General features: G+C 50.2%; 1 protein-coding gene across 1 annotated transcript; it reads right to left on the bottom strand.

Annotated features, from left to right (window-relative positions):
• Positions 1 to 15,500: 15,500 nt before the first annotated feature.
• Positions 15,501 to 23,789, bottom strand: NKX2-8 (NK2 homeobox 8). Its single transcript, XM_069638423.1, has 2 exons — positions 23,287 to 23,789; positions 15,501 to 16,174 (listed from the first exon to the last, which is right to left on the bottom strand). The coding sequence occupies exons 1-2, from the start codon at positions 23,444 to 23,446 to the stop codon at positions 15,639 to 15,641; spliced, it is 696 nt and encodes a 231-aa protein (XP_069494524.1). The 5' UTR covers positions 23,447 to 23,789; the 3' UTR covers positions 15,501 to 15,638.
• Positions 23,790 to 24,373: the final 584 nt, after the last annotated feature.

The raw sequence follows: 24,373 nt of genomic DNA, 5'->3' as shown, positions 1-24,373 counted from the left end.
ATAACACTCCTACAATCTAAAATCGAACTTTAAAATTCACTATCCACCTTACCTGACCGTTTCAACAGACTCCTGCCCACACAGGCAGTAGCACTGGCACGCAATATGAATTCACACCAGTCACCAACTCAGAAGTCTTCAAAATGATCACCAGTCTCACCCCTCTAGATGCCAAGGTGACCCATGTCCGGCGGCAGTCATCAAAGACTGTGCAACTGACCTAACTCCCTTCATCACAACGCTTATTACTGCTTCCTTCAAAATAGTACTGTCCCACCCAACTTGAAAAATGCATGGGTACTCCCCTCACTAAAAAAGAATTTGCTCGACCCGGAAATTCACACAAACTATCTACCCATCTCAACAGTGCATTTCTTACTTAAAATACTAGGTAGAGTAGTTAATCTCCAGATCCAAAACTATTTGAAAGCTAACAACCTCCTTGGCTTTTGACAATCTGGTTTCTGCTCCAGACATGGGACGGAAACAGCACTACTGGATTTGAAAATTCTAACGGATGAGCTCAAAGACAAAGGCAAATTAGCTCTGCTCCTCCTACTTGACCTTTCTGCAGCGTTTGATCTGGTCAATCATAACATGCTTTGTAAACATTTAGCCTCAGCGGCCCACTTCTCTCCGAAAGCCATTCAATGGATACCGTCCTTCTTGACAGACAGAACTATGAGTTTTCTGACCTACTGCAGCAGCGCAGCCTAGCCCAGTCAACTGTGGTGTACTACAAGGCTACTGTGTCTCACTGACCCTATATAATATATTTACAAAACCCTTATTCGACCGCCTGGGTGACTTGGGTGTCACCGACACTAACTATGCAGATGACACCCAAATACTCATCCCTATCTCTGCTCTGGCTCGCATGACATCAACTCTGCTTCTCTGAACGTCATCTACCAAACTATCCAAACTTGGATGGCCCATTATAGTTTATGCTTGAATGATGAAAATACGGAACGTCTCCTCTTAGGGTCTCAACTGTGCATGAACAATTTGGATGAAGCCTTTAAGGCCTTCAGTATCAATGGTAACATAATAAAGGTGTCTAAAGAAGTAAACACCTCAGGGTTCTAGCTAGACTCAGCCCTCACACTAACTAAGCAAGTCAATACCACCGCTTCAGCCCCATCCTATACTTCCAAACTGATCAATGCCTGCAGACCATTTCTGTCTTTCGACAGTTGCATTACACTAGCTAGAGCACTCCTCATGTCTAGATTGGACTACTGTAATGCCCTCTACGCAGGCACCCAAAATCACACTATAACAAAAACTACAGGTGATACAAAATGATGCCCTCAGAGCAGCTCTAAACATACCAGAAAATGCCCATATCTCCACGTTAAGAAGGAATACTTACTGGCTTCCTGTGCAAGAGCGCGTAGCCGTCGCAACTCTCACCATGACACACAAATGCCTGCACAAAGCAGCTCCCACTTACTTAGCTGACAAAGTCTCTAGATCACAATCTAACAGGCACACGCGATCTTCACATATGCACTTACTCTCCACACCGAGATTCAGATTACAGAGAGCCGGAGGTAATAGCTTCCCGGCAATAGCCGCTAGACCTTCGAACACTGTTCCAGCCAAACTAAGGTCTAAATACTCCTTTTGGACCATCTGGCTTTTCACAGAAGAAATATGTCTCCAAGGCATGTCTACCAGCTTATAACCCAACTATACTTGCAACCCCCCATGTCCAAGTTTACGTTACAGACCAGCCTGTATCTTCTCACTATCTGCCTAGCATAGATGCAAATATGTAACTTTGTATTAATTTCGACCATGCATATCTGTAATCATGTAACTACTGTATTAACCATTGTCAAGAACAGCGCCCAGATGCCTCAGGGTTCGGTGCGCTATTCAAATTGAAAAATAAATAAATAATATCAACACTATATAATATCAGTTTTCAGGGAGACAGATGGGCAAAAAGAGGAGAGCAGACTGACAACAACAGAGAGCTGACAAAAAGGAAGGCTGACACCCAGGAGAGCAGATAGACAGGACACCCTGGGGAACTTGCTGGGGACTTTTTCCTGGAAGCTGGGAGCCCTATCTGAGAGAGAGTCCTACAATCGGGAAGTAGGGACCTTGATGTGAATAGGGGCCTGAGGTGTGAGCTGCCTACTGAAAGAGGGTCCTAAAATCTGGCAGGCCTCCTGAGCTGAGAACAGAGATCTCTCACCTAAGTAGCTATATCCCAAACCTATTCATTGTGTGGGGAGCTACCTGCTTTAATCCCTTTCCATTAGTGGGTGGAAGGAGCGAGGGGCAAAACTGCGTAGACCCTGGCCATATTTTACTAAAAATATCACTTAAGAAATTCCCTTAGAGAAAAACCCATATCCATTTTAACTGGAAGTGTGAGGGGACACTGTCTGTTTTAACCCATTGCTTTTCATTAGTGGATGCTCTTCCATTAGTGGGAAGGGGGTAAAAGCGCTATACCCTTAGCTTTTTTAACTAAAGAATATTATTGATTTAATTACCATAGGGTCAGCTACCACGGGGTGAAGTTTTCGAAATTGACAAAGATTATCCCAGTGCACAGTCAATGACTCTAGTATATAATGTAATGGGGTAACCCTGATATTCATTTGAATGTGCTAGTGTCCCCGAAATGAAAGATCCCAACACCTTACATTGCCTGTGAAAAGGAATTGTCCCAAACACATTTCCCCATTCATTCCAAATTCCCCAAACCCGGCATTTCATTTGACTGTGTGTTCCCCAAACGATTTTCCCATTGAATTCATTTCCCAGACCTTGAATTTCTAATAAATAGCCCAGTACTTAGACAAGCAGAAGCAAGACTAAGCTGCAAATTGCATACTACAGTTATGGGTTTAAATTCAGACAATGAAATGGCATCCTCCCTTTGAGCTAGTTACAACAGGCGATCACGAATATGAAGGATGAAGAAACGTAATATTTCACTGTACACAACCAGCATTGTCGTAACTACTAATAGTGAATATAATTGAAATCTATCCTGATGTTCCACATGGATCGCATGAGAAATGCCAGATCTAGGACAGAAGACAGTCAACATGAGAAGGTACACGGCCCACGTATCTGAAGCAATTTATGAATTCTGTTTATTGTTATTTATTATTTGTTGCTTGGGATTTGTGGTAATTGGTTATGTATGTGATCTTGTAGTACAAGAATGCGGACAGTGTAGGAACTGATGCAATCTGCCAAATACTTCGGCTAGAATAAAGTGGAGGAACTGAACCAAGTACGCGCATGCTCCACACGCGTGAGAGCAGATATGAATTTACAGAACTTAAATAGCTCATACTCAAGGGGCAGTACTTTATAATAAAAGTGAGAGCAACAGTAAATAGGTATACTAAAATGCAATGGCAATATAAGTTAACTAACTCTCGACGTGGCAATAATCCAGCATTGCAATTTAAATATAACACATTGGGTAAATTAAGACTTTCCTAGGATATTTACACAGCTGGATCTCAAAATGTATTAAACATTACAAGATTCCTAATTCAAAATCCACTTATTATAGTGCAATAGACTGGGCAACACGTGCATTGCCGTAAGATCATAATAAAAGGCAGAACACTCAAAGATGGCAGTGCTATTAAACAAACAGAAAGCGAAGGCGGCAAGCCGACTTTGTGGTCACCATGATGACCAATCACAACAGTGTACGAACACCATGACAACAGCTACATACATATTAACTCTGTGGCGGCGGCATCCCGCAAGGAAAAGAGCCAACGCGTATGACAGCAGCAATTACGGCTGCGATCGACTTAACAATAGAACTAACAACTAAGATTAAAACATTAATTTACTGCTATAATATCCAATTGGAATTAGGAATAGTGAAAATATCAGAAGAGTAAAACGTATGATGAGTTTATGCATTAATCAGAACACGCCACACTAAGGCGTAGCTCGAACTCACAATCATGGGGAAATCACAAGAAGAGCATTTAAGAACTTTGATCCGTAGTACATTAGGAATGTGAATTGTGAATATCAATGATACCTTATTTTTGGCTAATCTAATAAACTTATCCAGGTATTGTGGCAAATGTCGGAACCTTATAAAAGGCAACTCCGAGCATACGCGTGTAAGAAAGCATGTGGTTCTAAAGTACAACATCAATTAAGAACGCAAGTATAATATGAGATTAGCTGGTTAGAATTATTTTAGAGCTAAGGATTCACTCAATCAAGAAGTATAATATTAGGCAGGCAGATATGATACCTGGGTGCATGCAGGGCAATATGCAACCTATTTCTTCCATGTTTTACGATCTGACCCATGATAAGTGCGAAACTTGAGAGTAATGAATCTAGAATGACATACGGTAAGAAGTTTTGAATAAAATGTCAAACTCACTGATTAGTAAATGCAATGGAACAAGCAACACATTAACTGACACCGTTTCTTTTTTGTTCTTTTGTCTCCCCCTTTCTTCAACCCGTAACAATCCTTCCCTACACCCACCCTTAATGTCGGTCTTACGTATTTTGGCTATAATTATATAGTTTATGAATTAATGGGAAAATATCCATTTCTTTTCCACATGATAACATAATATATGTTCACTTTAAAATGTACATTTATGTGACAAATATAATGTGATTACAGAGAACTTGCCCTGATTTGATAAAGGCAATCTGCCGAAACACGTGTCATTAGGAGGGGCACCCTGTAAAGTGTGTGATTAAACTTTGAGAATGTTAAACTAACTGGTGCAGGTCTCCAGGAGTATTCCTTTTCGTAAACATAATGAGTGCTATTACGCTGCTAGACTAAAACAGCCAGTCTAGCTACCATTGCTTACTGTGGCTTGGTAATTATGCTCGGCATCAATCATTAAGCAAACATGATTGCTATACAAAGCTAGCCTGCCATACTTTAATGCAGCCAGTCTACATCTACTTTCTTACTGTGGCATGGCATTTATAGTAGAATCAAGGCCTTGATGCCTCGTCTGAGGTTATTTGTTGTGATTTCCAAGATTTCTACACACCTAAAGCAAACATGATGAGTGATATTACATAGCTAGTCTAACCTTCATTGGAACAGCAGCCAGTCTAGTTATGTTTTCTTACAGTGGCATGCCATTTTTTTATGACATGAAGGGTAAAGCCAGCAGTCAGTGTGGATCTACTTTCTTACTGTGGCATAATATTTTCTACTGGGCATCAAGGGTAAATGAAACAAAACATGATGAGTGTTATCACATAGCTAGACTGGCCTACATTAGAGCAGTCAGTTTGGAAATACGTTCTTACTATGGCATTTTTTACTAAGCATCAAGGATAAAGAAAACAGGTGTTATTAGAGGGCTAAACTGGCCTCCATAGATGGTGCCTGTCTGGCCATATATTCTTACTGTGGCAATGGATTTTGTTACTGGGCATGAAGTTTAAAGCAAACATGATAAGTGTTATTACATGGCTAGAATGGCCTGGTGCAGTCAGTCTGGACATGCTTTCTTACTGTGACCTGCAATTTATACTGCCAAAGCCACCAGGAGTAGGTTTTTTATGGTAATAATGGCATATATTACCACAAAATTTGGCAGAGGAAGCCAAACAGGAATTCAAATCAATATCCAAAATCCATAATGCACGCCAAAGCCACATCCTTTCAAACTAGAATCCAAGAAGCCCAATCCAAAACCAAAGAGATATTCTCTATCTTCAGAGACTTAGAGACCCCCACACCTACATCACATAATCTCATCAAAGACAGAACTTGGTGTGACAAAATCCAATCAGCCATGAACGACAAGCTTAACACCCTCCAATCCAAAATCCAGGCAACTAGGCAAACACTCAACATCTCGTCCCCCTCCTCCATACCATCACACCAGCCAGATACCACTAATTGCTTCACCTTCAAGGAAATCAAAGAAAGCGACATGACCAACATCATGAAGTCTATCAAACCTTCCAATTGTAAAGGGGACATCTGCCCTGCCGCACTCATCAAGGACTGCGCTAGCCAACTCACCCCGTTTCTTACAGCCTTTGTGAATGCCTCCTTTGCCACTGGCACAGTCCCATCATGCCTTAAGGAAGCCTGGGTCTGCCCGCTCATCAAAAAACCCACCCTCGATCCCGCTACACCTACCAACTACTGACCCATCACGACAGTCCCCTTCCTCCTCAAGATACTGGACAAAGCAGCCTACTTACAAGTACAACAATTTATTGAAGAGAACTAAATCCTTGGGTTGTGTCAGTCAGGTTTCCGCCCAGGACACGGGACTGAGACAGCCTTACTTGACTTCAAAAACCAAATGGACGACGCAAGAGACTCAGGGAAACCCACCCTCCTCCTCCCTCTAGACCTATCAGCAGCATTCGACCTTGTCGACCACAAGGTCTTATGCCACTACCTCTCCACCACAGCTAACTTCTCTCCTATCGCTACCGCATGGATCACCTCCTTCCTACAAGGTAGGACCATGCAAGTATTCTCTGACATGGCCTCCGCCACACCCACCATCATCCTATGTGGTGTCCCACAGGGATCATGCATCTCACACACCCTCTACAACATCTTCACACAATCGTTTTTCTTCATCCTAGACTCCCTGGGTATCACATATACGAACTACGCAGGTGATACACAGATCATACTCACACTTACAGGGGACTAGGATGCCGACTCCAAGATACTTAGCAACATTTACAACACGATCCAAGCCTGGATGGCAAGCAATGGGCTCTGTCTTAACTCAGACAAGACAGAACTACTAATGGTTGGCTCAAAGGAAACCCTCAAGATCCTTGACCCCAAATTGAGCCACCTTATGATCGACAACATTAAAATACCTGTAGCCAGTTCAGTAAAAACACTGGGTGTCTATCTCGACTCTAACCTAACAATGACAAGGCAAGTCAACGCCATTGCCTCATCAGCGGCATACCATGCCAAGTTCATGACAGCAGCCAGGCCCTTCCTATCCAAGGAGAACTGCATGACCATCTCCAGAGCTATCACAGAACACAATACACAAACATGCTCACAGTCCCCAGAGTCAAGAGGGCCAGATCCGAGGGTGCTAGCTTCCCTTACCTTTCAGCTCTGCAATGGAACGCACTGCCACCACCCTTACGAGGAGGAACCTCCCACCTAGCTTTCCGTAAAGCCATAAAAACTGTGCTCTTCACCTAAATCCTGCCCAAACGCAACGCTCTGAAAAACTGCACCATCCTTTTGTACTGTTCCGCTACCATGTACTTTGAACCACTTGAATATGCTATGCCAAAAGCACTGCCAACTGTATTGTAGTTGCTACTGCTAACTGTATTCTACCCCATGTCAATTTTTTAACTAAGCATGACACAGCAGACTGGATGCAAACAAGACCACCTGAGACAAGCCGGCTCGAGGGATGTTCAAGTTGTGCAGTGTTGTGTAACTTGCTTGACACTTTGCATTGTGTGAGCTGGCGGCGCCCTTAAACTGCAGCGCCCCATGCAAAGTGTCAGTCAACTTTTGCATTCTGGCATTGTGTGTAGCCTACAAACAACACCAGTATGCAAAGATGCAGCGTGGCCACGCCTCTGCCTCTCACTCACAAATTATAAAGGGGGGCAAGAGTGGCCGGCCGGCAGTGACCTGAGACCATGCTGGGCGACCAGGACCTCAGCCCCTTGATGTATTGTTTGTTGGGGGCAGGTGGCCCTTGCCTGAGCCACTGGTCCCTCCTTTAGGCCATGCCCAGCGCAATTTGGCCACACACTCTTTCCAGTGCCCCCTCAACTCCGAATCTCATATTCATGCCTACTGATCCGGCAAGAAAACTATCAGTGCCAGGAGGTTGTGCAAATGGCAAGGCTGCGCTTTACAAATCCCACATAACACAACCTAACAAACTGGACAGCACCTTTGACAGAAAAGGGCGGCATAGGCTCAGCTCCAGGCTCGGACTGGCTCACAGGGCAATAGGCCCGTGGCTGAACCAAAAACACAAAATGCTGGTGTGGGCAGAGCCAGCCTTAGGGCATGGCGGGCTGGGTGGCCACCCGGGGCTCCCTGCCATCAGATCCCTGTCAGGTCAGCTCAAGGGAGTCTTTCAAGGTCTCCCCAAGCTGACGTGGTGGGAGAAGGCGTGGCAGGCGCCCAGTTGCAATTAAGGCCCTGATTCATGGAGTTAATTGCATGGGAAATAGGGGACTTGCGTGCCAAACTGTATGCAAATCCGCGTTCGTCGATTCATGGAACCGACTGCCTTGGGACTTCTTTGGCACTTGGGTGTAGTCTGTCTGTGCGAGCGTGGCTGTGGCTTGCGCAGAGGGATGGGACGGGGGCAGAACTCAGAAAATGGGGAAGAAAATGCGAAAAAGTGGGTTTTATGGGAGACAGCCCGCAGGCAGTCCTTCGCTTTCCCACATTTGCACCAAACGACATGCATTTATGAAAGCACCTGTGCCGCCTCTCGCATAGGAATGGCCACGCAAATCCCTCCTGCACTACGCCACCAGAAGGCAGGTGAAAGTACACTTGTGCATAGGATTTGCAACGCAGAGGAGGGTTTGCATGTCGGTTTTAGGGGTGTATGTATGCAACCAGGGTTCTGATCTAACTTAGAGGTGTGTGCATGCAGTGTAGTGGGGTCAAGGAACGGTTTACAGGGGTTTGCATGCAGATTTTCCGAGTTTAGAGTTCTGATTTTTCATGCGCATGTGGTCGGGTGCCCGGCAAGAGATACGGGGTACCATACGGGGTACCATGATCAGGGTCCCCGAGATGGAGGCCTGCTTGCGGGGGACCCCATGCACTGTTTGAAAGTTGTGTGTATTCACACCTGGGGTAGCGTGCAAAGGTAGCTGTTCTGGCTGCTTATGCTTTGCTTGGGGGCATATTGGGGGCATTCCGCCTACGACTTGAGAATACGGTTACTTTGCACAGTATATTTCATGGATTCACGGGACGTGCACTTTTTATTCTGCGTGTAGGTTTGTGCAGTGTCCTTCCTGGCGCGCTGCACTCAGCGCCTTCTCGCATTCATTGGCTGTGCTTCTGGGGACTGCAGGGTTGCTCTGCAGGATAATGCACCAACAGGCCCGTGGGTGCAATCGCCCACCCTGAGGGCTCGAATTGCCCTAGGGGCGCATTTACCTCGGGCGCGATTGCTCGAGTAGAGGCAGCAGGTGCTGGCGGTGCCTCTGATGTGCTCACGTTAGGTGCCGGCACATCAGGGGCAGCGCCAATACCTGCTGCCTCTACTCTAGCAATCACTAACAAACGACCACCAATTAACTTCCCTCAGCCTTCATTTCAATCCCAGCAGCAGGGGTCACTATCAGACTGGGGCCACAGCGGGTGAAGTGAAGAAACAATACGCCACGGGGAAGTGTACTCCTTTTTCAATCATGTTAAGAGTTAACTTCCCCGTGACTTATCCCAGGGGCTCGTACCAGGAGCGTGGGGCAGGCTCCATTGGCACGCTCTTCCGTGGGCTGCTGTCGGTTTTGCATGGCTGGCTTGGCTATCGTGCCGCTGAGTTGCCTTCCAAGGCTAATCTAGCGCGTGTTTCCGGGCCACCGTGAATCTCAGCCCAATGCTGACCTGACCCCTGTGCAGACTTAGGCGCGGCGCTCTTCAAGGGCACGGATGTCACCGGCCTAATGATCACGGTATTCATTGGCCCATTCAATCACAAATTCCCTTTACCAGTCCCTCCAAAATCTTGCGCACATTCACGCAAAAGTTCACTGATATATAGAAACAAATGACGCCACCACGAAGGTATGCTGCCCGGCCGCGCATGTGGTAATTACAGCCATAGGTTTGCCAGGTGGCTTCTGTCCCCATGCATATTTAAAAACTGCCATCACACTTTGCACTTAAAGTGACTGCCAGTGTTTTTTCAAAGCAGTCTTGTGAGGGTCAGCAACTTGACTGAAGCTGTAAACCCACTACTGTAGCAATACAAATGTCAACTAGAGCCGCCTTCAGCCATTCAGTCTATAAGCACTCTGCGTGTTCTTCACTGAGGTCTTGTAACAAACAAGTATTGGTAAAGCCAACAGATTTGGCTTGTGTACAAGTATTTCGTCATTTGCCAGGCACTGCTATTAGATGCCCAGGTACTCGCACCATTTTGCGCCTGCTACCATCAATGGCCAGTTAATACCACTATGGCAGAGCCTGGCAAGTGCTTTTCCAATGCCTGCACAAAAGCCCAACCTGCTGGCATTGCCCGTGCTGATTTGGAGATGGGTGTGGTGGAGGAGTCGCAAGATGGCTGAAAATAAGCAGTTGGCTGGACACCAAGGTTCTTGCGTTTATTCCTGGTTATCTTCCATGAACCCCACTACCCCACTCCCCTTTACCAGTCTATGTGGTGCAGCTCTAGGAGCAGGAAAGGGATGCATGGGGAAGGTAAAGGGCCGGTGTGCCCCCCGAGTTGTTGTGTTTCTTGGCAGCAACAGTCCACACTAGGGCATTCTTTCTACCAGGGTGGATGCACCATATTAACATTCACTTCCTGCGTTTTCAAAAGGAAAGGGAACTGGGGAAATTGCAGAAAACACGTCCATTACTACTTTTTATGACCTGGGCATCTATTAGCAGTACCTGGCAAATGCCTAAAACATATACACAAGCCAAAAACTGTTAGCTTTGCCAATGATTTTTTTTACAGGACTTCACTCATGGACATGAACAGTGCTTATAAATCGATTAACTAAAGGCAGACCTGGTTAAGACATTTTCACTACATCAGTAGAGTTTATAGCTCAAATTAAGTCATTAACTTCCAGAAGACTGCCTTGAAAAAACACTGGCATGTACTTCAAGTGCAAAGTTTGATGTTAAGGCTTGAATAAAGAGAGCTGAAAGAGTTTCCTTCATGCTCAGTACATTGACAGGCCAACTCTAGCGTGAACCAGACAACTGAATCCTTTCGCTAGTACTGCCATAGCACCTGGCACTTGCCTTGTTCACTTGGGGGAGTACAAGTGGACGCTTTGTAAACACTATTCCTCCCTTATTTCACCAAAAATGATCCTCGGTAACCACCGAGGTAATTTATGATTACATCAAAATGTGAGGAGTGATGAACTAGAGGAGCAACTCATGAGGGAGCCAATGACCATAGGGGGGGGGGGCATATGAACCAAGGACCAGAGGAGTGATGGACCAGAGGAGCAACTCATGAGGGACATGCTGCCAAGTGGGGGGCCCATGCCATGCGTGACGCCATGAGCCAGTCCTGGATTTTCACTTTGCATGGTGGTCTTTCTAGGCCCATACTTATAATGGAAAGAACACAAATACCAGTCCTAGCATTTAACAGGAGATGCCTAGGCTGGCTCAGTGTCACGAAGGACATGGCAATACCTGGCAGGTATGCAAGGGAGTCAAGGACCAGAGGAGAGTGACGAATTAAGAACCAGTTGGATGATGGACCAGAAAGGATGCAAAAAGTCAATGATGTGCTTTTATAAGTCACACATACAAGAAATTAAAAAAGACACGCACCAAATGGACTAGAAACTGCCCTGTGCACCAACCACAAATCAATGTATTCTTATCTCTGATGGTTAAGGAAAGCGTGCTCGTGTGCGCGCGCTTGCGTGCTCGTGCATCAGTGTTGTCCCGAGAGCCGCATCCGCACTGCTATTAATACGCCTTGATATGAATAAATCGGGGGGAGAGGGGTGACGCGCAGGAAGTTCGCGGGCCCGGGCACAGGCCACAGCCTTACTGGAGTACACATCATTTTGCCACAGTATACGAGCGCTGTCTAAATACGTGGTAACCAGGGCTTAAGTCGAGGGTACACGCGGGGGGACGGAGTCCACCCACTTTATTCCGAGGGTGGACTCAGTCCCCCCTAGCTAAAAGGGAAACATTGGATGTCCTCAGGTTTGTCGGCCAGACACTTCACCACTGCACTATATAACTTGATGAAAAATAACAAAAATATTAAGTTGAAATAACATTCATATTGGTTCTTGGAGTTTAAAACATGTATACCTTTTAACGTATTCAAAAACACTATTAGAAGAAAATATTCTCTCTTGGTTTTGTGTGTGTGTTGATTTTATGAAAGGCAAATGCCATTCGTCTTGTTCAATTTGGGTGGTTACGCAAAGCCATTTTGATGAAATGTGCATATTTCGCCTTGATATGCTAATTTCTGGTGACATCACATCCCATGGCGTTTGTTGATGGGTCCCCCCACTTTAATTTTTAGGACTTGACCCCTGGTGGTAACAAAACAGATAGCAGTATATAGGACCGGTCTCCCTGCATATCACCCCCTCCTCAATCCCCCCGCCCCCCTCCCACCCCTGAGCTCCGTCTGACCCGCCCCCGTCCCCGGTCGATGGGTCGTGTTTTACGCTCCACCCCCGCGCCCCCATATGCTCACGTTAACCTCTGTCGTGCACCCCCAGTGACTATTGTGACTGTTGTCCGATTTTCTTGACAACGTACAATTATTGCAACAAGTGCAAATCATTCTTAACATGTGTTTGTATGAAACAGTGGCTTATCGCCATGGAGGCTTCATCAAGTCAGGGACTAATACCCCCCCCCACCCCCGCCGCCCCCGGACACCTCCTGCCAGCACTTCAGAAAGCCTGGCATGAAAGTCAATCAAGAAACACAGAAATCACTCTTTAAGACCAGGGAAAATAGACTCGCTTTTATTATTTTAAATAAACTAAAGCTCTGTTTTAAAAAATAAAATCTTGATATAGACATACGTGGCATAGAAAGTGTGTGCGCAAACATACATGTACGCGTGTGCTTCTCTCGAGGGTGAGCCCCACCCTTTGTCCTTTTTGAGGGTCCTTGTAAGAGGTTAGCTTCTTGGTGTCTGATCACCACCACTTGTGCTTTGTTGATGACCCTTGTAAGAGGTTAGCTTATTGGTGTTTGAGCCCCACCCTGTGTCCTTGTTGAGGGTCCTTGTAAGGGGTTAGCTTCTTGGTGCCTGAGCCCCACCCCTTTGTCCTTTTTGAGGGTCCTTGTAAGAGGTTAGCTTCTTGGTGTCTGATCACCACCACTTGTGCTTTGTTGATGACCCTTGTAAGCGGTTAGCTTATTGGTGTTTGAGCCCCACCCCGTGTCCTTGTTGAGGGTCCTTGTAAGCGGTTAGCTTCTTGGTGTTTGAGCCCCACCCCATGTCCTTGTTGAGGGTCCGTGTCGAGTTTAGCTTCTTGGTGCCTGAGCCCTACCCCCTTGTGCTTTGTTGAGGACCCTTGTAAGAGGTTAGCTTATTGGTGTTTGAGCCCCACCCTGTGTCCTTGTTGAGGGTCCTTGTAAGGGGTTAGCTTCTTGGTGCCTGAGCCCCACCCCTTTGTCCTTTTTGAGGGTCCTTGTAAGAGGTTAGCTTCTTGGTGTCTGATCACCACCACTTGTGCTTTGTTGATGACCCTTGTAAGGGGTTAGCTTCTTGGTGCCTGAGCCCCACCCCTTTGTCCTTTTTGAGGGTCCTTGTAAGAGGTTAGCTTCTTGGTGTCTGATCACCACCACTTGTGCTTTGTTGATGACCCTTGTAAGGGGTTAGCTTCTTGGTGCCTGAGCCCCACCCCTTTGTCCTTTTTGAGGGTCCTTGTAAGAGGTTAGCTTCTTGGTGTCTGATCACCACCACTTGTGCTTTGTTGATGACCCTTGTAAGCGGTTAGCTTATTGGTGTTTGAGCCCCACCCCGTGTCCTTGTTGAGGGTCCTTGTAAGCAGTTAGCTTCTTGGTGCCTGAGACCTACCCCTTGTCCTTGTTGAGGGTCATTGTCGAGTTTGGCTTCTTGGTGCCTGAGCCCTAGCTCTTGTGCTTTGTTGAGGGTCCTTGCAAGAGGTTAGGTTAGCTTGTTGCTGCCTGATCACCACCACTTGTGCTTTGTTGAGGACCCTTGTAAGAGGTTAGCTTCTTGCTGCCTGAGCCCCACCCCCTGTGCTTTGTTGAGGGTCCTTGTAAGAGGCCTGTTTCTTGGTTCCTGAGCCCTATCTTTTGTGCTTTGTTGAGGGCCCTTCTAAGAGGTTAGCTTCTTGGTGTTTAAGCCCCACCCCTTGTCCTTGTTGAGGGTATTGTCGAGTTTAGCTTCTTGTTGCCTGAGCCCTAGCTCTTGTGCTTTGTTGAGGGTCCTTGCAAGAGGTTAGGCTAGCTTCTTGGTACCTGATCACCACCACGTGTGCTTTGTTGAGGGCCCTTGTAAGAGGTTAGCTTCTTGGTGTTTGAGCCCCACCCCTTATCCTTGTTGAGGGCCCTTGTAAGAGGTAAGCTTCTTGGTGCCTGAGCCCCACCCCTTGTCCTTTTTGAGGGTCCTTGCAAGAGGTTAGCTTCTTGGTGCCTGAGCCCTATCTCTTGCCCTTTTTGAGGGTCCCTGCAAGAGGTTAGCGTCTTGGTGCCTGAGCCCTATCTATTGTGCTTTGTTGAGGGTCCTTGTAAGAGGCCTGCTTCTTGGTGCCTGAGCCCCACCCGTTGAGGGCCCTTGTAAGAGGTTAGCTTCTTGGTGTCTGAGCCCTATCTCTTGTGCTTTGTTGAGGGTCCTTGTAAGAGTCCTGCTTCTTGGTGCCTGAGCCGCACCCCTTGTGCTTTGTTGAAGGCCCCTGTAAGAGGTTAGCTTCTTGGTGCCTGAGTCCCACCCCTTATGCTTTGTTGAGGGTCCTTGTAAGAGGGTAGGTTAGCTTCTTGCTGCCTGATAACCACCCCTTGTCCTTGTTGAGGGCCCTTGGAAGAGGCTTGCTTCTTGGTGCCTGACCCCACCCCTTGTCCTTGTTGAGGGCCCTTGTAAGAGGCTTGCTTCTTGGTGCCTGACCCCACCCCTTGTCTTTTTTGAGGGTCCTTGTAAGAGGTTAGCTTCTTGGTGCCTGAGCCCTATCTCTTGTGCTTTGTTGAGGGTCCTTGTAAGAGGTTAGCTTCTTGGTACCTGAGTCCCACCCCTTGTGGTTTGTTGAGGGTCCTTGTAAGAGGGTAGGTGAGCTTCTTGCTGCCTGATAACCACCCCTTGTTCTTGTTGAGGGCCCTTGTAAGAGGCTTGCTTCTTGGTGCCTGACCCCACCCCTTGTCCTTGTTGAGGGCCCTTGTAAGAGGCTTGCTTCTTGGTGCCTGACCCCACCCCTTGTCATTTTTGAGGGTCATTGTAAGAGGTTAGCTTCTTGGTGCCTAACCCCACCCCTTGTCCTTGTTGAGGGCCCTTGTAAGAGGCTTGCTTCTTGGTGCCTGACCCCACCCCTTGTCATTTTTGAGGGTCATTGTAAGAGGTTAGCTTCTTGGTGCCTGAGCCCTATCTCTTGTGCTTTGTTGAGGTCCTTGTAAGAGGTTAGCTTCTTGGTGCCTGAGTCCCACCCCTTGTGCGTTGTTGAGGGTCCTTGTAAGAGGGTAGGTTAGCTTCTTGCCGCCTGATAATCACCCCTTGTCCTTGTTGAGGGCCCTTGTAAGAGGCTTGCTTCTTGGTGCCTTACCCCACCCCTTGTCCTTGTTGAGGGTCCTTGTAAGAGGTTAGCTTCTTGGTGCCTGAGCCCTATCTCTTGTGTTTTGTTGAGGGTCCTTGTAAGAGGTTAGCTTCTTGGTGCCAGGAGCTCACTTCTACTAGTACTTGGGTACTTGTGAAATACTCTGCCTGCCCACAGCGGGGCAGTTCGCCAATCAGAAGTCATTAGCAGTGCATATGGACTGCCCTACACCTCATAGTGCCGGTCTGGCAGTTCCAGGACAGGATGGCGCTGCCAGGGTGTGTTAAGGCCTGGTGATGGTAGCCTGTGAAGAGACCCAGGGCCCCAGAGGGCTGCATGGAGGGGTAACTGTGCAGTTTGTCCTCTGGCTGGCCTGGGCCAGGAGGCCTGAAGGTTTGGGGGTAGGGCGTTCCATCGTGGACCAACACTGGCACAAGGACACGCTTGAGCAGAGGGGGTGCAGCACTGAGCTCGCTCTTGGCCCGCTTCATCTTGTAGCGGTGATTCTGGAACCAGATCTTGACCTGGGTGGGCGTCAGGTGCAGAAGGTGAGCCAGGTGGTCCCGCTCGGGGGCAGACAGGTAGCGCTGCTGCCGGAAGCGCCGCTCCAGCTGCAGAGTTTGGGCCTTGGAGAAGAGCACCCGCCGCTTCTTCTTCTTCTCAGCCCCGGGGCAGCGGGCATGGTCCAGGTCCTGGGTAGAGTCTGGTAGGACCATCTCCGGCCCACTGTCCTCCGATGCTGCGCAGAGAAGAGGGGAGACAAGGCAGAGTTAATGCCGAGGAATGCAGGGTAGAATCTGCCACAGAGGCAGGGCGCAGCTATTCACATGCATGCAGTGGAACATGGGAATGTGCCCACACTCAGACACGATCCAGCGCCTGGGCAGAGAGAACCCTGCTAACCTCACGCAGAGAGAGGGAGAACCCTGCTAATCTCCTGCAGAGAGAGAGAAAGGAAACCCTGCTAATCTCCTGCAGAGAGAGAGAGAGAGGAAACCTTGCTAATCTCCTGCAGAGAGAGAGAGAACCCTGCCAACCTCATGCAGAGAGAGAGAGAGAACCCTGCTAATCTCCCGCCGAGAGAGAACCCTGCTAACCTCATGCAGAGAGAGGGAGAACCCTGCTAATCTCTTGCAGAGAGAGAGAGAACCCTGCCAACCTCATGCAGAGAGAGAGAGAGAACCCTGCTAATCTCCCGCCGAGAGAGAACCCTGCTAACCTCATGCAGAGAGAGGGAGAACCCTGCTAATCTCTTGCAGAGAGAGAGAGAACCCTGCCAACCTCATGCAGAGAGAGAGAGAGAACCCTGTTAATCTCCCGCCGAGAGAGAACCCTGCTAACCTCATGCAGAGAGAGGGAGAACCCTGCTAATCTCCTGCAGAGAGAGGGAGAACACTGCTAACCTCATGCAGAGAGAGGGAGAACCTTGCTAATCTCCTGCAGAGAGAGAGAACCCTGCTAATCTCCTGCAGAGAGAGGGAGAACCCTGCTAACCTCATGCAGAGAGAGGGAGAACCCTGCTAATCTCCTGCAGAGAGAGAGAGAACCCTGCTAATCTCCTGCAGAGAGAGAGAGAACACTTCTAACCTCATGCAGAGAGAGGGAGAACCCTGCTAATGTCCTGCGGGGAGAGAGATAGAACCCTGCTAATCTCCTACAGAGAGAGAGAGAGAGACAGAGGAAACCCTGCTAATCTCCTGTAGAGAGAGATAGAACCCTGCTAATCTCCTGCAGAGAGAGGGAGAACCATGCTAATCTCCTGCAGAGAGAGAGAGAGGAAACCCTGCTAATCTCCTGCAGAGAGAGAGAACCCTGCTAATCTCCTACAGAGAGAGGGAGAACCCTGCTAATGTCCTGCGGAGAGAGAGATAGAACCCTGCTAATCTCCTACAGAGAGAGAGAGAGAGAGAGAGAGACAGAGGAAACCCTGCTAATCTCCTGTAGAGAGAGATAGAACCCTGCTAATCTCCTGCAGAGAGAGGGAGAACAATGCTAATCTCCTGCAGAGAGAGAGAGAGGAAACCCTGCTAATCTCCTGCAGAGAGAGAGAACCCTGCTAATCTCCTACAGAGAGAGAGAACCATGCCAATCTCCTGCAGAGAGAGAGAGAGAGGAAACCCTGCTAATCTCCTGCAGAGAGAGAGAGCCCTGCTAATCTCCTACAGAGAGAGATAGAACCCTGCCAACCTCATGCAGAAAGAGAGAGAGAGAGAACCCTGCCAACCTCATGCAGAGAGAGAGAGAGAACCCTGCTATCTCCTGCAGGGAGAGAGAGAGGGACAGAGAACCCTGCTAACCTCATGCAGCGAGAGAGAGAGAACCCTGCTAACCGCCCTCAGGGAGAGAAAGAGGACCCTGCTAACCTCATGCAGAGAGAGAGAGAGAGAGAGAGAGAGAGAGAGAGAGAACCCTGCTAACGTCCCACAGGGAGAGAGAGAGAACCCTGCTAACCTCATGCAGAAAGAGAGAGAGAGAGGAAACCCTGCTAATCTCCCGCAGAGAGAGAGAAACCTGCTAATCTCCTGAAGAGAGAGACAGAACCCTGCTAACCTCATGCAGATAGAGAGAGAGAACCCTGCTAACCTCCTACAGGGAGAGAGAGAGAACCCTGCTAACGTCCCGCAGGGAGAAAGAGAGAACCCTGCTATTCTCCTCCACACAGGGAGAACCCTGCTATTCTTCTTCACACAGGGAGAACCCTGCTACTCTCCTCTACACTGGGAGAGCCCTGCTATTCTCCTCTACACCGGGAGAGCCCTGCTAATCCCCTGCAGGGAGAGAGAGAACCCTGCTAACCTCCCGCAGGGAGAAAGAGAGAACCCTGCTATTCTCCTCTACACAGGGAGAGCTCTGCTATTCTCCTCCACACAGAGCGAACCCCCTTATTCTCCTCCACACAGGGAGAACCCTGCTATTCTCCTCCACACCGGGAGAACCCTGCTACTCTCCTCCACACAGAGAGAACCCCGCTATTCTACTCCACACCAGGAGAACCCCGCTATTCTCCTCCACACAGAGAGAACCCCGCTATTCTCCTCCACACAGGGAGAACCCCGCTATTCTCCTCCACACCGGGAGAACCCAGCCATTCTCCTCCACACAGAAAGAACCCTGCTATTCTCCTCCACGCCGGGACAACCCCGCTATTCTCCTCCACACAGAGAGAACCCCACTATTCTCCTCCACACAGGGAGAACCCCACTATTCTCCTCCACACAGAGAGAACCCCGCTATTCTCCTCCACAGTGGGAGAACCCTGCTATTCTCCTCTACACAGAGAACCCTGCTATTCTCCTCTACACGGGGAGAACCCTGTTATTCTCCTCCACACCAGGAGAGCCCTGCTATTCTCCTCCACAAAGAGAACCCTGCTATTCTCCTCTACACAGGGAGAACCCCGTTATTCTCCTCCACACCGGGATAACGCTGCTATTCTCCTCCACACAGAGAACCCTGCTATTCTCCTCCACACAGAGAACCCTGCTATTCTCCTCTACACAGGGAGAACCCCGTTATTCTCCTCCACACCGGGAGAGCCCCGCCATTCTCCTCCACACAGAGAGAACCCTGCTATTCTCCTCCACACCGGGAGAGCCCCCCTATTCTCCTCCACACCGGGAGAACCCCGCTATTCTCCTCCACACCGGGAGAGCCCTGCTATTCTCCTCCACACAGGGAGAACCCCGCTATTCTCCTCTACACAGGGAGAACCCCGCTATTCTCCTCTACACAGGGAGAACCCCGCTATTCTCCTCCACACCGGGAGAGCCCCGCTATTCTCCTCCACAACGAGAGAACCCCGCTATTCTCCTCCACACAGGGAGAATCCTGCTATTCTCCTCCACACAGGGAGAACTCCGCTATTCTCCTCCACACAGGGAGAACCCTGCTATTCTCCTCTACACAGGGAAAACCCTGCTATTTTCCTCGACACAGGGAGAACCCCGCTATTCTCCTCCACACAGGGAGAATCCTGCTATTCTCCTCCACACAGGGAGAACTCCGCTATTCTCCTCCACACAGGGAGAACCCTGCTATTCTCCTCTACACAGGGAAAACCCTGCTATTTTCCTCGACACAGGGAGAACCCTATTATTCTCCTCTACACAGGGAGAACCCCGCTATTCTCCTCCACACCAGGAGAGCCCCGCTATTCTCCTCCATAACGAGAGAACCCCGCTATTCTCCTCCACACAGGGAGAACCCTGCTATTCTCCTCTACACAGGGAATACCCCGCTATTCTCCTCGACACAGGGAGAACCCTGCTATTCTCCTCTACACAGGGAGAACCCTGCTATTCTCCTCCACACAGGGAGAACCCTGCTATTCTCCTCCACACAGGGAGAACCCTGCTATTCTCCTCCACACAGAGAACCCTGCTATTCTCCTCCACACCGGGAGAACCCCGCTATTCTCCTCTACACAGGGAGAACTCCGCTATTCTCCTCCACACAGGGAGAACCCTGCTATTCTCCTCTACACAGGGAGAACCCCGCTATTCTCCTCTACACAGAGAGAACCCCGCTATTCTCCTCCACACCGGGAGAGCCCCGCTATTCTCCTCCACACCGGTAGAGCCCTGCTATTCTCCTCCACACCGGGAGAACCCAGCCATTCTCCTCCACACCGGGAGAGCCCCGCTATTCTCCTCCACACCGGGAGAACCCAGCCATTCTCCTCCACACCGGGAGAGCCCCGCTATTCTCCTCCACACCGGGAGAACCCAGCCATTCTCCTCCACACCGGGAGAGCCCCGCTATTCTCCTCCACACCGGGAGAACCCAGCCATTCTCCTCCACACCGGGAGAGCCCCGCTATTCTCCTCCACACCGGGAGAACCCAGCCATTCTCCTCCACACCGGGAGAGCCCCGCTATTCTCCTCCACACCGGGAGAACCCAGCCATTCTCCTCCACACCGGGAGAGCCCCGCTATTCTCCTCCACACCGGGAGAACCCAGCCATTCTCCTCCACACCGGGAGAGCCCCGCTATTCTCCTCCACACAGAGAACCCTGCTATTCTCCTCCACACCGGGAGAACCCCGCTATTCTCCTCTACACAGGGAGAACTCCGCTATTCTCCTCCACACAGGGAGAACCCTGCTATTCTCCTCTACACAGGGAGAACCCCGCTATTCTCCTCTACACAGAGAGAACCCCGCTATTCTCCTCCACACCGGGAGAGCCCCGCTATTCTCCTCCACACCGGGAGAGCCCTGCTATTCTCCTCCACACCGGGAGAGCCCCGCTATTCTCTTGCACAGAGACAGGGCCACGCTGTTCAGCTGCACACAGACTCGTCGCAGCCATGTACCCGCTGTACCCGCTGTACCCACTGTACCCGCATACAGGCAGAACTCAGCTGTTCAGCTGCACACAGACTCGTCGCAGCCAGTCGCCTACACACGAACAAGATGCAGCGATAACAGCGGTCTGCACAGGAGGGGGGCGCCCTATGGACTCGAACCAAATGCAGCGCTCTCTGCCTGGGAGTGACCCCCCCACCCCCAACGCCCCCCCCCCCCCCCACACACACGTCCTTTTTGGCAGGTAATTGAAGGCGGATTGGCGGGGACAGCACAACGTGTTAAAGGGGAGACGCCGGGATGCGGCATTTTCTTTTGTAATTTAGGCGGATGTTCTGCTAAAAACGCGTGCTATAAATCGGTATTAAACTTGTTCGTAAAAAAAAAAATATTCGTTTCTGTGTAAACCTTTATTACGAAACTGGCGTAGTGAAGCGCTTCGAGCCAAAAGATACATAGCATTACTCGCGGCGCTTTTCGTGCACACCTTGCTTCAATACTCGATAACTGCAGAGAGCAAGGGGTGCACCGTGTGTTCATGCACAGAGCTCTCAAGTGTCCTGCCACCATACGTGAGAAGGCCGTCCACTTCTTTTGACCCCCCCCCCCCTTTGAACTCTGGGACTTGCAGTTTTTTCCCATTTTAAACTTAGGAAAACTACACGTTCCAGAGCTCTAGACAAACACGGGAGCGGGTGGCCTTCTCGCGCATGGGCACGCCCGGGAAACGGCTGCACACATATGTGCAATTTCCCACAATGTCTGTCTGTGAATGTGGAGGTCACGTGCTGCTGTGCTGCCCTTAATAGTAACTCGTTTTTCAATGGGTGTATCTTATTTAAAGCGGTCTAGGAATCCGGGGCTGGGTGCCTGAAGGCAGCGGAGAGGCCTGCCCGGGGGTCGGTGTGTGTACCCCATGCAGACAGCTCTGGGTGACCCGCATAGGACCTCTTCCGTGCGCACTGCACTCCCCGTGCACATGCATGCAGGGGGCACGCGCCCACCCGCCAGTATTAGCCCCAGGCCTGAGCTCTTCTGTATTGTGGTGCAAGGCCTGTTTGCAGGAAGTGCTTCGTAAAGTTGCACCTGCCCCGGGGTAAATGAGGGGTGCATTCCTGCGGGGCGCTGCGCCCAGCCGCCCGGAGTAAATCTCCGCGACTCAAGGCGCCTCTTCTCCTCTGCGTCGGCACTGGGTCCCCTATAGCCCGCCTCTACCATGTCCAGGGCTTCTCGGCGCTTGTGGAGCTCTCCAATAGATGGCGGGGATAGTTGGGGGGCAGGTGGGTCTGATCTGCGGGTGCGCTCCTGCGGCGCAAGGATCGGTCGGACGGCTTGGGGGTACCCCGGCACGTGTGATGTGGGGTGGCAGGTCACGTGGCGGGCCACAGAGGGCTTCTTGCACGCGTGTTTGGATGGAGCATTTCACACTTACACGCAGGACGCTCTCGGGTGGGAGCAGAGAGGCGCCCCCCACCACCGTCCCTCCCCCACCAGGTGAAAGCGCATTCTGAAAGGTGAAGGTGAAGGCAGAGCTGGTGCTGGCGACTCGTGTTGTGCAGCTGCTTAAAGTGCGGAAAGTGCGGTGCTGCGCGGCTGTTCGTCATTCACCCCTAAAGTGCGTCTGCGGAGCAGGGGGAGCGCTCGGCTCTCATGGCAGTGGCCGCCCTGGGGTGCCTTTTCTCGCTAAAGAAGAAGGAAGGCGCTGCGCAGAGAGAAGGGGGGGAAAGTACGGATGGTGGGAGCGGCGCACAGGTGGATGGACCTGCAAAGGGACACGCCGCGGGGGCCATATACCGGCCACGGACAGCTGGCAGGTGCCCACTCTGCCCCCGGCGGCTTTGTACAAGTAGTATTCTGTGCGTAATATATATATATATATATATATATATGGACACACACACACACACACACAAATAAAGCGACACGTCCACAGAGACCCTCGGCGACACGTCCACAGAGACCCTCGGCGACACGTCCACAGAGACCCTCGGCGACACGTCCACAGAGACCCTCGGCGACACGTCCACAGAGACCCTCGGCAACCATTAGAGTTCATCTCAACGCTTTATAGTGCGGAGGTGTTCGCTTTTTAATTTATTTTCCCCGGTGCCCCCTCTGCCTGGGCCGATGCTTTGAAATGACAGCCCGGGGTTTGAACCCCAGTACGCGCCTTGGTGATGTCTTCGGGTCACTCTGATTGAGCGTCTCGTGTGATGCCGCTGTGCTGTTCCACCACTTTGCTGTTCTACTGCTGTTAATCTGCCCTGCTGTTTCTTCTCACTAATCCCAGAATGCCACGCGTGAACATGTATACATGTTGAACCCAGTAGCACATTACAAAGGGTGACGTTGAAAGGAGGCGCTCTAAACTCCCAAAGGTGGTGTTCTGAATTAATGGAGTGCACCTTTTATTACAGGGAACACATCTACACGATATTCGCAATGTAGACGTGATGGCAAGCAACCGGCCTCTGAAATATGACATATTAATCTCTCTCTCTCTCTCACACACACTCACTCACTCGCTCCCTCATACTGTACTCACATAAATAGCGCCGTCGCTCCACTTCCAGCCATGCTCGGTAGGGTGAGGTCCTGGGGTATCCCCCCGCCGAGGGCGAGTCCTGCTGGGGGCTGCCCCCCTCCGGTTCCGGTAAATCCAGCAGTCTCCTGACCGTGAAGCTGAGCCGGCTGCTGGCGGCCATACTGGGGTCCCTCGGGAGGAAAGCGTCCTTCTCAGAACGCCCCCAGGTGATCCAGGAATCTCTCAAGTGCACTGCAGGGTGGAGGGCACTCTGAAAAAGAGATACTCCGCGGGAGCTCCCAAGGCAGGGCTTTTTGCAGCCAGGCCCTCCAGAAAAGCTCCTGGAGTGGGCACTGCACCCCAACTCCCCAGAAGAGGGGTGCCTACTCCGGGCAGAGAGGGAGACTGTAGGTAGCTGTGCCTTGCGACCTTGAAGAGGGACAGTTGCGCTCCTCAAAGCTCTCTGGAGGCGGCGGGACACGGAGGGAGGAGAGGCAGGGAGGGGCCGCGACGCTCCCTGAGGCCAGCACTCAGCGCTTAGTGTCGCTTACAAGAGGGTCCCTGTTTATATAAACACCCTTGGGCCAGACCCACACAAACAGGGGCCACAGAGCACACACACACTCACAGAGAGCCCTTTCAGAGGAGGCCGGGCCAGCACCTGAATACAGGGCTTCGCCCCCCTCCTTATCCCCGGGACAGCAAGAAGCGCCTCTTTCCATCAACATGTTGTGCCCGATTAGCCCAAAGTGGCCGCAGACAATGGGCATTGTGTGCTGTGAATAACATCTTGGGTGGTATGCGGGCTCCCCCCGCTCCGCCCCAGCAGAGAGTCCGCGCTGCCTCTGGGACAGTGCCAGGCCCGCGCCAAGCCCCGCACTTGTCCCTGCTCGGCATTTGCACCCCATAATTGGGGGGAAGCTGGGGTTGGGGGGACCCCGTGTGCTCTGTATTCACCTTAGTTTGGGAATCCCTCATGTCTGAGACTTACTCAAGACTCTTCTTTCAGCTTCAGACCCCCCACAAAATGTGTATATTGTTCAGTCCAAGAATACGGGTATTGCCCCCCGAAAAAATAGCCCCATCTATGCGCACCTTCCACCAAACG

The sequence above is a fragment of the Ambystoma mexicanum genome, chromosome 14 (assembly GCF_040938575.1).
Source record: "Ambystoma mexicanum isolate Mex_15411 chromosome 14, UKY_AmexF1_1, whole genome shotgun sequence".
NCBI lineage: Eukaryota > Metazoa > Chordata > Amphibia > Caudata > Ambystomatidae > Ambystoma > Ambystoma mexicanum.
The sequence above is the reverse complement of the archived record's forward strand: the minus strand, read 5'-3'. Positions and strand labels throughout refer to the sequence as shown.